This window comes from Balaenoptera musculus, chromosome 5 (genome assembly GCF_009873245.2).
Source record: "Balaenoptera musculus isolate JJ_BM4_2016_0621 chromosome 5, mBalMus1.pri.v3, whole genome shotgun sequence".
NCBI lineage: Eukaryota > Metazoa > Chordata > Mammalia > Artiodactyla > Balaenopteridae > Balaenoptera > Balaenoptera musculus.
The window spans coordinates 138,839,242-138,854,287 of NC_045789.1; the positions used below are offsets into that span (position 1 = coordinate 138,839,242).

Genomic DNA, 15,046 nt, shown 5'->3' on the forward strand with positions numbered 1-15,046 from the left:
CTAGAAGATCCACCATCAGGTCTTTTTCACGGACAGCTTCTGCTGATTTATTTTTTCCTTTGAATGGGCCGTATTTTCCTGTGTCTTTGAGTGCCTTGTGCTTTTTTTGTTGTTGTTTGTTTAAAACTGGACATTTGGATCTAATAATGTGGTATCTCTGGAAATCAGATTACTCTCGTTCCCTAGGATTTGCTGTTTTTGTTTTTCTTTGGTTGTTGTAGATTGTCTCTGTACCAAGGATCAGCCTGAGGCGTAAATTAAGGTTTTCTCAGCCGGTACCTGGGAATGTGTGGTCACTTTCAGATTTTCCCCTTTTATGTAGTTGCTTTTGAATATCCTAGTCTTTAATGTCTGGCTCCCTAAAGCAGAAAAAGAAAAATTAAAAGGGGAAGGGAAGGGCACTGGCCCTTTAAATCCCATAGCACTTCAGCTGGAGGGGGAGGGTCCTGTAGCAATGGGGGAGGTGCAACAATGGCCACCTGCCTGTTTGGCCGCACCTCTGTGATCAGAAGCAGGAAGCGGCGGTCAGAGCACAGATCCCCAGTATTTGGACGACAGGGTCTTTTTTGCCCACCTTGGCTCCTGCAAGCTGTGTGCAGGCAGCTCCAGAAACAGGTGTATGGCCTCCAGTGGCATGGCTAGGGGTGGGATGGGTAGCGGCTACTGTAGGAAGAGCTGAAATTGACTGAAATTAACCTCAATTTACTGTCCAAGTCCTCATATGGAAGTTGCAAGTCTTTAGGACTTGAGATCCAAAATAGTCACACCAGACAGATTTCTGCCAGTGCACTGGTTTTCAGGTGAGGAGAAGATTCCCGGTGCTCCCTCCTCTGCCAAAGTCCCAGAACCTTCCAGGCCGTGCTCGTTTTTGTCCGTACCTGTTTGCCTGCTCCCCCCTGCACTCTTCCAGTGGGGAGGAGGTGTGCTGCGTCCTCATCAGTGCCTCCCCCGGCACATCGTCAGTGCTTGGCACTTGTGGTGAAGGCCCAGTGAGTTGACTTTTCTTAAATTCCCTGCTTGCTCCTGTTATCTCACTCCCCCTTCAGCTGCTGGTTACAAGGTAACCATGGGCTGGGCTGCAGTCTGCACGTGGCCAGCCACTGAGGGCTGCCCAGGAAGGAGAGAGAAGAGGACTATGCTGGGCTGGATAGTGTCTCCCCCAAATTCCTTTCCACCTGGAAGCTGTGATTATGACCTTATTTGGAAGTAGGGTCTTTGCAGGGGTAATAAATAGAAATGAAGTCATACTGGCCTAGGGTGGACCCTAATCCAGTGACTGGTGTCCTTACAAGACAGCCATGTGAAGATGGGGGCAGAGACTGGAGTGAGGCATCTACAAGCCGAGGGTTACCAGCAACCCGCAGAAGCTGGAAGAGACGAGGAAGCATTCTTCCCTAGAGTCCCCAGAAGGCACATGGCCTGCTGACACCTGGATTTTGGACCTCTAGCCTGTGGGAGGATACATTTCTGTTGTTTTAAGTTACCTAGTTTGTGGACTTTGTTACAGCAGCCCGGCAGCCCGAGCAGACTAATCAAGGGACGAAGGCCAAGAGGCTACGCCTCTTATTTTTAAGGTTGATCCACAAGACTATTAATAGAATTCCTCACACTTTTGTGTCCTGAGAATGGAGCCATGGGATTTTAGGTCCCAGTGACAGGGTCTCCCAGGGGTCCTTGGCCATTTGCTGACTTCTGTGCATCACGTCTGTGTGTGTAATGCCGGGATTCTAGGACAGGCCTTGCTTTTTGACAACAGTGGTCTATGTTCTGTGTCCTAAGAACTGTTACTGATTGACAAGGGCACTTAGCCAGTGAGCCAGTACGCGTCTCTCCACTTCAGAGCAAGCAACGAGTGCCCAACCCGGGGCTCCAGGGGTCCTGGGGCCTCTCACACTGCGGGGGGAAGGGCAGGCCAGGCGGCCCTCTTGGGGGGTGGGTCGCCCTACAGTGCAGTGCACCGCCTCCCGGTGGTCCTGCCTTTGCTTCTCTAGCTCTGGCAGCTTCCCAGCAGTGAGGGAAAAAGCCAGCCCCAGGTATGGTATATGTTGTCACCTAGCAAGTCTCCACGAGAGCCAGATCATTTCTAAACTGGTGTTTGAAAGAGGATTTTTAAGACAGACAATAAGGGCCTGTGAGTCCTTCCGATTCAACTAATCTCACCGCCAGAGTCAGCTGCGTGTTCGTAGTTTTCAGTCTCTGTGCTGTAAACAGGTTGAGAACAGGGCCCAGGTCCTGGCCGTTGTACCCCCAGTCTTCTTCTCAGACATTTACTGGGGATCCTTATGGGGCTGGGCTGGACCCAGGGCTGGGGTGTGGCGATGAGAGAGAGTGTGTCCTTGGGAAGCTCCATGAGCCCCCGAAGCCCGGGGACCTTCTGCCCCATTGTTTCTCTTACTGTCTCCGTTTGACCAGCAAGGAAAGATGCTCGGAAATCAGGTGTTGCTTGAAGTCCCCCAACCTCAGAGGGTGTGAGGGAGCTGTGGTAGGTGGAGGTGTCGAGGCTGGGGTGCCACTGCCTCCTTACCTGGGCACTCCAGCAGCCACCTGGATCCCGTGAGCCTCAGTTTGCCCATCTGTGGAATGGGAGACATGATAGCAGCTGTCTCGTAGGATGTGTGGAGACTGCATGGTTGGTGCATTTGCTGCTGCTGCTGTCCTTGCGGTTATCGTAGGGACTTAGAAGTCTGTGAAATGTATGATTCCATGGGAGACTAACCTTCACTGGTATTACAGACTTTCTATCTGTGTTTGTATTGTACGTATTTGTATATATATTGATACCTCTTTTATATGCATAACATGTATTTACTCTGAATACACTTCAGTATCAGATAAAGGCAAGGATAGAGACGTTTCTCTGTTGCGCTGCTGAAATCACAGCTTTTGATATGAATAACTCTAAAATGTAATGAAAGTCCACTCTCAGGGCAGGTCTGTCTTTACCATCTGTGTCTACTCCAGGTACACTTCTGAGCCACTGTGGAGGGCGACTAGGTCCAGCTCGGGGGAGTGTGGCATGTCTATCCCGCCAGTAGTGACAAGGCCACCCCAGAGCTGTGATGCTGGCAGGGGAAGACGAGTCCAGGCGACGGGGTGGGCCACGGCGGGCCTGGCATCTGTGATACTGTGGAGGGAGGGGCTCCTGCTGCGTTTTCCACGGTAAGGACGTGGGACAGGGGCCTTGACCAGCTGGCACTGCCTTCAAAAGCGGCCAGTTTTTAAAGAGAACAAATAAATCCAAGGCCAGGAAACAACCAGCAGTGAGAGCCGGAGCTTTCGTTGGGGTTTGGCATTCTTTTTCCTGTTTATAGTATTTTATGCTAAGAAGGCTATAGTTGGTTCTCAGCTGTGTAAATGCCCCATCACACTGTCTCGACGGGGCTCCACCGAGACCAAGTGACTTGGCACCAGCCGGCAGCCCCAGCTGTGTGGACAGGCTCAGAAGGCCATGCGTGGTGGCCCCCAGCGCCCCCTCCCCAGTCCTGCAGGTGCAGCCTGGTGCTGAAGGGCTGTCTGCTGGGAGGAGGTGTGGATGCCGACCGGCCAGCTTGCAGAGAGAGGCCTCTTCTCCTCCTTCGGTTCAGGGGTGAGGTCGTCGGGGCCAAAAGGTGGAAAAATGAAAGTAATGACCTTCCAAGAGTGGCTCTCACCTGGCACCCCTGAGATTGTGACATCTGTGAGTCGAGGGCAGGGAGGTGTGATGGCGTGATGGAGTGCCAACGCCACACGCCTTGGGGCGGAAGTCCCAGCTGACGGGCTCATTCCCAGTGATGTGTCACACCCGTCGTCACCAGTCCTGCTCCTTCTTCCGCACCTGGTGGTGGATGTTTCCCACTCGCCGGGGCCCGACCTCCTCATCTCCCCCGCCGCCCTCACGGTCTGCCTCGCCAGCTGCCAGGCCTCTGCTCTTTCCTGTTTTGAGTCCCTGTTGTGAAGTGCGGATCTAGAACAGCCTGTTCCTCTAGGCCTTTGCTAAGAGAGCCAAACCGGTCATTCTAACAGCAGTTTTTCTTCTTTCCTCTCTTTCTGTTCATTTCTAGAGCGAAGTCCAAGGAAAATGGGAAGGAGAGGACTCTTAAAAATTCCCTGAGGGAATTCCCTGGGGGGGGGGGGGTCCACTGGTTATGACCCGGCGCTTTCACTGCCAAGGGCCTGGGTTCGATCCCTGGTCTGGGAACTAAGATCCCGCAAGCCACGCAGTGCGGAAAAAAAAAAAAAAAAAAAAAAATTCCCTGAGAGGGGGCGAGGTTTCCAGAATGTTTTCAGGGTCACCTGGTTGGAGTGATTCGGTCACATGCTGGGCTTATCCATGGACTGGTTACCACAGACGCACGGGGTGTTCGGGTGCAGGAGCGTGGGGAGCAGCCCTTGCCTCGGGGATGTGGGTTTGGGCCCAGAGAGCCAGGCTGGGATCCGGAGACGGGCTGTGTTCCTGAGTTCCACCAATTTTTTTTTTTTTTTTTTTTTTTTAATTTTATTTATTTATTTATGGCTGTGTTGGGTCTTCGTTTCTGTGTGAGGGCTTTCTCTAATTGCGGCAAGTGGGGGCCACTCTTCATCACGGTGCGCGGGCCTCTCACTATCGCGGCCTCTCTTGTTGCGGATCACAGGCTCCAGACGCGCAGGCTCAGTAATTGTGGCTCACGGGCCTATTTGCTCTGCGGCATGTGGGATCTTCCCAGACCAGGGCTCGAACCCGTGTCCCCTGCGTTGGCAGGCAGATTCTCAACCACTGCGCCACCAGGGAAGCCCTATTTTTTTGTTTTATTGATTTATTTTGTTGAGGTGTAGTTGATTTACAATGTTGCATTAATTTCTACTATACAGCAAAGTGATTCACTGACACACACACACACGTACATATATATACATTCTTTTTTGTATTCTCTTTCATTATGGTTTATCACAGGATATTGAATATAGTTCCCTGTGCTATCCAGTAGGACCTGGTTGTTTACCCATTCTCTATATAATAATGTGCACCTGCTAATCCCAAACTTCCAATCCATCCCTCCCCCACCTGACCTCCCCCTTGGCCACCACAAGTCTGCTCTCTACGTCTGTGGGTCTGTTTCTGTTTCGTAGATAAGTTCATTTGTGCCATATTTTAGATTCCACATATAAAGTGATATGATACAGTATTTGTCTTTCTCTTTCTGACTTTATTTAGTATGATAATCTCTAGGTCCATCCCACCAATTATTTCTTAACCCCAGTCTTAAAAACAATCCCAGCCATGTGACTTCTGGGCATTTATCCCGTGGCTGTATTTGCATAAGGGCACAAGGAAGCAGCCAGCTGGAGGTGTGTGTTCCGTAAATCTGGAATCTGTCGTGAAGCTCCGGGCTGTGGTTGAAAAGAACAAGGCAGGTTCTGTGCTGCTGTGGAATAAGGTATATTGCTAAGGAGGAAAAAAGCAAGGTGCCGAACAGTGTGGTAGCATCCGTTTGTGTAAAAATACATGTGTTACAGATGCTTATAAACACTCTGGAAAGGTCTGTGCCCAAATAGTGAGTAGTTGCCTCTGGAGAGTGAAGCTGGGGGCAGAGGAGCTGGTGGGAGAGAGGAATTTAAGTTTTCATTTGATTTCCCTCTGTATGTTTGAATTTTTTATAACCATGCACATGTTTTTGTTTTAAAGCAGTTAAGAGAGTAGTAATTCAGGGTTCCGTTAGTAATATGGCCCTGTATTCCATTCCACTGTGGTAAGAAGGTTCTCGGTTCCTGGTGTCCATCCCTCCTCGTGAGCACGCAGGAGGTGAGCTTGAGCACTTCCCCGAGTGGAGCCCAGATCCTTCTCCTGCCACTTCCTCACGTGGAGCTCAGGCTCAACCCTGACTTTTCTGAAGCAGTTTTTTCATTTGTAGGATGGACTGGTTCATCCTGCTTCACCTCCCTTATGTACTGTTTATGCTGGAGATTACTTTGAAAATGGGAAAGCACAAAACTAAGGCTGGGTTTAAAGCAAATTGTAATTTTAAGGACTTTTAAAAACAAATTAATTGGGGTTGGGTATATTAGTTTCCTAGAACTGCTGTAACAAAAGTACCGTAAACTGGGTGGTTTACAACAACAGATGCTTCACCTTCTGCTGTTCTGGAGGCCAGAAGCCCAAACCAGGGTGTCGCTGGCAGAGATGTGCTCCCTCCGAGGCTCTGGGGGAGGGCCCTTCTTCTTCTCTTGCAGCTTCCGGTGGCTGTGGGCATCCCTGGTGGTCTTTGGCTTGTGGACACATCACTCCAGTCTCTGCCTCTGTCGACACGTGGCCTTCTTCTGTGTCTGTGTCCATGTTTCCTTCTTCTTATGAGGACACTAGTCATTGGATTAGAGTCCATTCTAATCCAGTATGACTTCATCTTAGCTAACTGCATCTTCACAGACCCTATTTCTAAATAAAGTCACATTCCCAAGTATCGGGGGTTAGGGCGTGGGCATATCTTTTGGGGGGCTACCCACTGCAGTGGAGTTTCTACCCTTCCCATCAAGAAGTATTTGGAATTGCCACACTTAGTAATTTGATGATGTAAAACGTAACATTATGAATTTGCTCATGAAAATAGAATTTTAGATGAAGTTTCAGATAGAACTTTATGGGCTGAAAACTCCAAAGTTAATTATTCATTCAGAAGCCAACCTCCAAATGAGCGCGTTTATTACCTACTGATGGGTGTCTGTGCCGGACTTTCTTCTGCTCTATGAATGTTTGTTCCTGATAGTGCTTCTTTTAGTCAAATCAACTGTGCTTTTAAATCTTCCCCTTAGGAAATCGAGAGACTTTCCAAGCAACTAGAAGAAAAAGAGAGGGAGACGCAGCAGCTGATGAGCCAGCCGGAGGGGGAGCAGGAGAAGGAAGTGGCCCTGCTGAGGAGAAGCGCAGCACAGAAGGGGCGGGCCCGGGCCGCCAGCGACATTCTGTGCCGCTCCTTGGCCGACGAGACCCATCAGCTGCGGAGGACTCTGGCTGCCACCGCCCACATGTGCCAGCATCTGGCCAAGTGTCTGGATGAACGCCAGCGCACACAGGGGGACGCGGGGGAGAGGAGCCCTGAGGTAGGCCGTGGTGTCAGCACACCACGATGAGGACCGGGGTGCAGCAGGAGGCCTCGTCTCGCGCCTCAGGATCCCTCAGCCGTTCGTGGAGGTCGGGGCGCCCAGGGCCCCCCCCCTGCTCTCCATAGGGTTGCAGCAAAGCCCACCCATCCGGGGATTTCTTCTAGCACGGTGGAAGGTGCAGAACGTGACAGGGAAGCAGGTGGCCTGCGTCACCAGCTGCCACCCCCAGACCTGCAGCTGACCCTGGTCCCCGTGGGGAGATGGCACTGTGGTCTCATCAGCCTTCTCTGAGGACGAAGCAGGCAGAGCAGGGGCGGGAGGGGTATCCTGAGCAGGTGCTGGCACACGTGCAGGCAGGCGAGGGGCAGCGCCTCCAAAGGCCGCAGGTGCAGTGCCAGGCCCCAAACACCGTGAGGAATCGGGCCGGGCCGGGCCGGGCTGGGGTGGGGGAGGGCTCCACGTGTCTGAGCAGGGCTGGCCTCTCCGGGGCCTCCTGCAGGGCGGGGACCCGCGTCAGTGAAGGGAGGACACGGAGCCCTTCTGTGTACCTGGCACTGTGACCCCTGGCCAGGCCCTAGGTAGGGTGGGGCCAGCAGGGAGGGAGCCGGGCAGGGGCCAGGGGGCGGGGCCAGGGGAAGGGGGCGGGGCTGGGGGCCTCCAGGACTGGGTGGATCTGGGCTGTGGCTGTGTGTGCGGTCTGGTCGGGGAGGGGACAGCGGGGGTTTCAGCATCAGGAATTCCCTACCTGGGAGACCAGGGGGCTCCTGGCTGGGGGTGTTGGGAGCTCCGGCCGAGGCCGCCTTCCCTGCCTGTCTGATTCCACCCCCTCCCGGCACGCAGTGCACACCCTGCCCCGCCCAGCGCAGGTTACTCTCGTGGGGTCTTTTCCAGGCAGTTCTCTGATCCTCTGAGGCTGCAACCAGGTTGACTCAGAAACGCGGGGGAGGGGGGAACAGGCCCTCCAGCCCCTTAGCAGCAGCCCCACTGGGAAGCCTGCTGGGGAGAACCTCCGTCTGAGAGCTGCCCGTCTCCGCGGGTGGATTCCACGAAAAGGGAACCTCAGAAAGCACACAGGCATATTTCAGATACCACAGTGCTCTCTGGGGGCAGGCTGTGTTCTCGTCTGATTTTGAGTCACTGTGTCATTTCCCTCTGGGGACTTGAACACAGCCGCAGGTCGTGTTTGGCCTGGGCAGGGGTGGGGCCGGGGCTCTTAACAGGCTCTAAATCGGCGTCACTTCTCAGCCCTGGACTCGGCTGAGTCACCGGGGTTTCCCGATGCCCGCTGGGTTAGGACATGTAGTTCCTTTGTCATTCGAGGGGAATTCTCAAAAATAACGTCACCAGCATACAGCCCACTGTACTGTTAAATGCACTGAATTTCTAGGATTCAGATGGACTCTTCGGCTAGTTCTGCCCACCGCCATTAGGGCTGGTTTGGCACGTGGGTTTCTAGGCATGACTCCCGAGACCCCGCGTGAGGCAGGGGTGGACTGCCGTGTACAGAATCACTGAGGTTAACCCTGCTTGCGTGACATGACATGACAGCGTGGCGGGCTCAGAGGGAGGGAGCCGGGTCCCTGGCCGGGCCTGCTCCTGGCGGCCCTGTGGCCCTGGGCTGGAAGGTTCTCTGGTGGACGGTGAGATTAAGCTTCCTGCCCTCCCGACTCCCGTGATGATGGAAAGTCTCAGGCATGAGAAGATTGTGCGAGGCTTGGCCCCAGCGTGGGGTGGGCTTGGGTGGGGTGAGGACCACCCCTCCCCCACCTTCGGGAAGGGGCACGTCCTTTCCTATCTCCGTCCCACCTGCCGCAGTGCGGGCTGCAGTGACCATCTGCGACCTCAGTCCCCAGGTGTGCCTTCCTACCCTCTTGCCGCACACGACAGTCACGTTCGGTGACACGGTGTCTGCTCTCTGTCCCTTTCTTATGCAGCCAGCGTGTGCAGATGGGGACGGCTCTGTCCACGCGGTTGTTGAGAAGTTACGGGAGGAGAATCGACTGTTGAAGCAGAAGGTGACTCACGTGAGTGTCTGTTAGATGTCACTCGGGAAGAACTTTCCCCTCATGGCCCGCAGATGAGGGTCCTCTCCTCGGCTGTGCCCAGGGGTTGCCTCTGCCCTCAGGCCACTTTGGCTGATACACGCAGTCCCTAGAGGCCCGACATATTTGCCTAAAAGGACGTGCAGAACTTCTCGCTTGTCATTCTCCGGCCCCCAAGTTAATTCACGTGGACAAATGAGGTACAAGAATTACTATCGGGCTTCCCTGGTGGCGCAGTGGTTAAGAATCTGCCTGCCAATGCAGGGGACACGGGTTCGAGCCCTGGTCTGGGAAGATCCCACATGCCGCGGAGCAACTAAGCCCGTGAGCCACAACTACTGAGCCTGCGCATCTGGAGCCTGTGCTCCGCAACGGGAGAGGCCGCGACAGAGAGAGGCCCACGCACTGCGATGAAGAGTGGCCCCCGCTTGCTGCAACTGGAGAAAGCCCTCGCGCAGAAACGAAGACCCAACACAGCCAAAAATAAATATAAATAAATAAATTAATTAAAAGAATTACTATCAAGTATAGCTTTTACGGTGGGAAATTGTACCAAGTCCGCTTCTGTCTATGGCGGTTGTTTGTGGCCATCGTCGCCACGTCCTAGTGTCCGCTCTGCACAGAGCAAACTGAGGCAACTTTTTTTTTTTTTGGCCTTCGTTCCTTTTATTTATTTATTTATTTAAGAAGTAATTAATTAATGTATTTATTTTTGGCTGCGTTGGGTCTTCGTTGCAGTGTGTGGGCTTCTCATTGCTGTGGCTTCTCTTGTTGCGGAGCACAGGCTCTAGGCATGCAGGCTTCAGTAGTTGTGGCTCACAGGCTCAGCAGCTGTGGCACACGGGCTCAGTAGTTGTGGCTCACGAGCTCTAGAGTGCAGGCTCAGTAGTTGTGGCTCACGGGCTCAGTTGCCCTGCGGCATGTGGGATCTCCCCAGACCAGGGCTCGAACCCGTGTCTCCTGCATTGGCAGGCGGATTCTTAACCACTGCGCCACCAGGGAAGTCCCCTGAGGCAACCTTCATTTAAGGGGAAACTCACTCTGCTCCTTGTTGCTAGTGAATAGCTTCACAGTTCAGGTTGGCTCCAGAGCAGGTTCTCAGCCGCCGTCACCGTGAGCTTTCCGGCCTCCTCAGGTGGAAGACCTCAATGCCAAGTGGCAGCGCTACGACGCCAGCAGGGACGAGTACGTGAGGGGGCTTCACGCACAGCTGAGGGGGCTGCAGGCCCCCCTCGAGGCTGAGAGGCCCTCCCCGCCCGAGCTGATGAGGAAGGAGATCTCCCGGCTCAACACACAGTTGGAGGAGAAAATCAACGACTGTGCAGAAGCGAGGCGGGAGCTGGCGGCCGCGAGGAGGGCCCGGGACGCCGCGCTGGAGCGGGTGCAGATGCTGGAGCAGCAGGTGCCCCCCGCCCCGGGGCCGGGCGCTGGGAGGCGCTGGGGGGCTTTCTCCGTCTGAGCAGAATAGGCGCTGCCGTCTGATGGCCGAGTGTCTGTCTCCTCACAGATCCTCGCGTATAAGGACGACTTCACGTCGGAGAGGGTCGACCGGGAGCGGGCTCAGAGTCGGATCCAGGAGTTGGAGGAACAGGTGGCCTTGCTGCAGCGCCAGGTACCCTGGAAACAGGTAGAATGGAGGCCCATCTCCTCCGGTCCAGGCTGGGCGTTTTCTTCGTGTTTCTTTCATCGGTTTCAAGCCCTTCTGCTTCTGCCGAGACCCTGATTCTGTGCTCCGAGCAGAGCCACCGTGCCCGGTGCCTGGGGCCTGGTGGCAGAAAACCTCCCTGTTGTACCGTGTGTGTCTATAGAGGACGTTGGCGTGGTGGCGTGTGACTTCAGGGGTGGCTGTCGGGCCTGTCCTGCACCCAGAGGGCACGTCCTGGGCCTCGGGCTCCCTACTGGGAGCTTCGTGCACACGTGTCCCCTCCTCGCTGTGCGGCAGGGACCCTGGTCGCCCTGTCACACACACACAGCCGCTGAGGCTGCAGGCGTCTGCTGGCGCCCCCCAGCTCACAACCCCCGTGCACGGAGATGGGCCGTGCAGGCGGGCAGGCCCCGCAGCTCACTCTGGGCTCCGTGCTGTCCCGCCACAGGGGGTGCTTCTTGGGAGGCCTGGCCTGGGTGGGAACTGATGGTTTCTCACTGCAGGACCCAGGGCACCCTCATGCCGCTTCCCTGCTCCTCCCTGGGTCCGCCCAGAGCACCCGATACACATCCTCCTGGGGGGCTAGCGCCCTGGTGGGGTGGGGATGCCGAGCTGACCCCGGAACCGCCCTTCGTGGTTGGCCTCGGGGCGGCGGGAGCCACCCCCAGTGCCCCATCCTGCGTGGCTGTGGACCCCACTGGTGGACAGAAGGGTGGCCCGGCCTGCCGAGGCCCGGGGCCTGTGCACTGAGTGGCCTCTGAGCCCCTTTCGGCTGCGGCCTGTGGCCGTCGAGCTTTGGGAGCACTTGCTCCTGCTGGGCCCCTGGGCGACACCCTGGGGTGGGTGGTGGTGAAGCTGTGGGCCAGCAGCCAGAGTCCCGCCGCCTGGGCTGAGGCTCCCACACGAGGTGTGATGAACACCGGGGGTCACGGCGCTTCGGGGCTGACGTTGGGGGCGAGCGTGTCGGCCGTGCCACGGGCACCCCTGCTGCCTCCAGAGACCCCCCCGCCCACCGAGGAGGGACGCAGTTTGCCAGGCTCCCTCTCTCCACGGCGGCGTGTGGGGCGAGTCTGCTGGGGCCGCGGCGGGGGTCGGGGTCGGGGTCAGGGAGCGGCCCCCCGCCCTGCTGGGGCCCGTTCCTCTGTGAGTGCAGGCAGGAGGTTGTTCACGGAGCACGTCCTCATTTGGGCCCCAGCGCCAGGCAGGGCGAAGGTGCAAGTCCCACTGCACAACAGGTGTAGCTCTAGTTGCTGGAGCCTGAGGCCAGCCTCGTGAGCTGACCCTTTGCCTTTTTTCCAGGATCCTCGAGAGCCAGGCTCTTGCCGGATTCACACTGGGGGCAAAACTCCCGGGTACTTAGAGACTGACGCTTCGGAGCTTGTGGCACCCGGTGGCTGGAGGCCTGGGATGGGATCCCAGCGGCCAGAACTCCCCGCAGAGGGCGGGAGCCCCGGAGCAACCCAGAGAGGCCAGGGGGACCTTCAGTGCCCTCACTGCCTGCAGTGCTTCAGCGACGAGCAGGGGGAGGAGCTCTTCCGGCACGTGGCCGAGTGCTGCCAGTGAGCGCGCGCTGGGCCGCCCGGCCCGGAGGCGCGCGTGGGTGCTCCCAGCACGCAGCATCGGGATGCGGGGCCCCCAGAACAGGCTGGGGGCGCTTCTGAGCCTTCCCCTTGGTCCCCCTTGGGTCAGGGGGCACTTCCGGTGGGGCTGGAGGGAGAGGTGGGGTTGGGAGCATTCGTGCCCAGGAGGGCGCAGCCTCGCCTCTGGTGTGGAGTTGGACGTCCCAAGCTGTCGGGCCGAGGCCGTGCGTGATGTGGCGTGGGGTTCTCCCAGGCCCGCAGGACAGCCCTGCCCCGGCCGCACCTGGGGACGCTGCAGCTCACTGGGACGCGGCGGCCGCCCGTGGGAAGTGCGCCCACGCCCACCAGCTGAGCACTGTGCCTGCACTGAAATAAGGCCGCACTGCAAGAGCGTGTGCCGCATATCCAGAACTTAAATGTGTTTATGTCACATGACTTATTTTTGTAATAAATGCACTTGCTACAGCGACTGCTCTGAGAATGTGCTCTGGGGGCTGGGGTGCAGGGACCCGGCAGCATTTCCATCTGGGCCCGAGTTACACCAGCCGGGAGGAGAGACACTCTTTCTTGCTGTTTGTCTGTCACCTGTTTGTTTGTTTGTTAAGGCATCCAGAGGGGCAGGGTCAGCGGGAGTCCAGCCTGCCCAGCACTCTGCCGTCGGCCTGTTTCAGCTCCAGCCAGGGTGTGAAGGGCTTGGGGTGAGGCGGGAGGAACCAGGCGCCTGGCGAAGGCAAGCGAGAGGCTTGCAGGGCAAGGACTGCGTGCATAGTCCTGGCGGGGTCAGGGCCGTGTGACTCAAGCTAACCCTCAGAACAGTCGCAGGAGGTAAGTACTGCTATCAGTCCATCCTCCTCAACACAGGTGTGGAAGGTGAGGCACAGAGGGGTAAGGCCACTTGCCCAAGGTCACAGTAGCAGGGGACAAAGCTAGGATGTAAACCCAGGCCGTCTGGCTCCCGAGCCCACATTCCACTTCCCAACGTGTGGAGGAGCTGCCGGCACGGTGCAGGGCCAGCACTGGGTGCACGTGTCGTCCCTCCTGCCTGGAACCTCGCTCGCCCTCTCACTGGCTAAGTCAGTCCTCCTCCAGTTGTAGTTCAGGCGTCCACTCCTCTGTAGGATCCCTGCGCACCCCACTTTCCAGGAGCCGACTGGAAGGGGTCAGTCTGTGCAGCGTGGGTGCTGGAACGTCACAGGAAGCCTCCGTCTCACTGTCCTGAGGAGTTGGAGGAGTTTGGAAATAGATGGGGACCTCCCGGAGAGAAGGGAGCTGCAGAAGGGGGAGCCCTCAAATCCTTGGCTGACCCCTGAACTGTGCAAGCTTAGCGTAAGACTCACTCCAAGAATCCTGGGGCAGGAACAGCGGCTGGAAGGCAGGATGTGCTGAGCAGAGCTCCCAGCGGCTGTCCACCGTAGCGTGGCAGTTCCGAAGCTGAGTCCCTTGGGGTTAGAGGGGCTGGAAAACCTTGGTTTTCCTTTGAAACCCTCAAAGGGCCACATTTTAGGAGTAAAGTTGACATCTTAGGGCCAAAACAAAACAGCCCTGCTCTTCCAGGCAGCCATCCAGTAATTCACTGGCCTGTTGGAACAAACTCTGGCTTTCTTCAGAGCCAGGACCTTGTACTATATTAACCAGAGTCCAATATACAGTAAAAAATACTAGACATACAGGAAAAAAGGCATAATGAAGATATATTCACACAAACACAAGCTAACAAAAATTTATATCCAGCAGATTGTACGACAAGAAAAAAGTATACTATGGAAATTACTCAGGCTAGAGGGAAATGATGATTCTGGATAAAAACAAACATAGAAAGGAATGAAGAGCATGGGAATGGGGACTTCCCTGCTGGCACAGTGGTTAAGACTACGTGCTTCCAACGTAGGGGGCCCGGGTTTGATCCCTGGTCAGGGAAATAGATCCCACATGCATGCTGAAACTAAGAGTTTGCATGTCACAACTAAGGAGCTGGCAAACTGCAACTAAGGAGCCCGCGACTAAGACCCAGTGCAAGCAAATAAATATTTAAAAAAAAAAAAAAAAAGCATGGGAATGGGTAGATATGAATGAATATTGACTGTTTAAAACAATAATGTCTTGAGGGTTTTAAAACATGCAAACATGTGACCACAAGAACTTTCTAGGTGAGGGACGGGAGTGTTTAATGAATTTATACAAGTGTAAGGTTTTTGCGTTGATTTGTGGTGGACTAATGAACTAAGGAAACATAATCTCTAGGGTAACCACTAAAGTAGTAATGAAAATATCTAATTAGAAAGTTAATAGAACAGAAAAATGTTTTTATTAATCCAAAGCAAGACAAGTTAGGAGAACCAAAGGGATAAAGGAGAGATGAGACAAAGAGAAAGCAGTTGGAAGATGGTAGACTTAACCAACTGTATCAGTAATTACATTAAAAATAAATGGAGGGTGGGAGGGAGACGCAAGAGGGAGGAGATAGGGGGTTATATGTATAGCTGATTCACTTTGTTATATGGCAGAAACTAACACACCATTGTAGAACAATTATACTCCAATAAAGATGTTAATAAAAATAAAAATAAATGGACCAAACACTCTGATTGAAAGACAGTGATTGTCATACTGGATGAAAATGAAAGTCTCACCTGTGTGCTCATTAGAAAAGATACACTTTAAATATAAGACACACCATGCCAACATTAACCAAGAAAATGAGAGTGATTATCAGACACAGTGGACTT

The 15,046-nt window shown here is 54.9% G+C and overlaps 1 protein-coding gene across 6 annotated transcripts in view; it reads left to right on the plus strand.

The window, feature by feature from the left end:
- Positions 1–15,046, plus strand: part of TNIP2 (TNFAIP3 interacting protein 2) — a 41,932-nt gene that overhangs the window by 22,106 nt on the left and 4,780 nt on the right. For 2 of the 6 annotated variants that reach the window (XM_036853616.1, XM_036853618.1), the window contains exons 2-5: positions 6,763–7,050; positions 8,988–9,077; positions 10,231–10,497; positions 10,603–10,722. In XM_036853616.1, the coding sequence (XP_036709511.1) occupies positions 6,763–7,050; positions 8,988–9,077; positions 10,231–10,497; positions 10,603–10,722 (765 nt within the window). Of the gene's footprint in view, positions 1–6,762; positions 7,051–8,987; positions 9,078–10,230; positions 10,498–10,602; positions 10,723–12,039; positions 13,712–15,046 lie in introns of those variants that run through there. The other 4 variants (XM_036853619.1, XM_036853617.1, XM_036853614.1 and 1 more) reach the window with 3 other exon arrangements.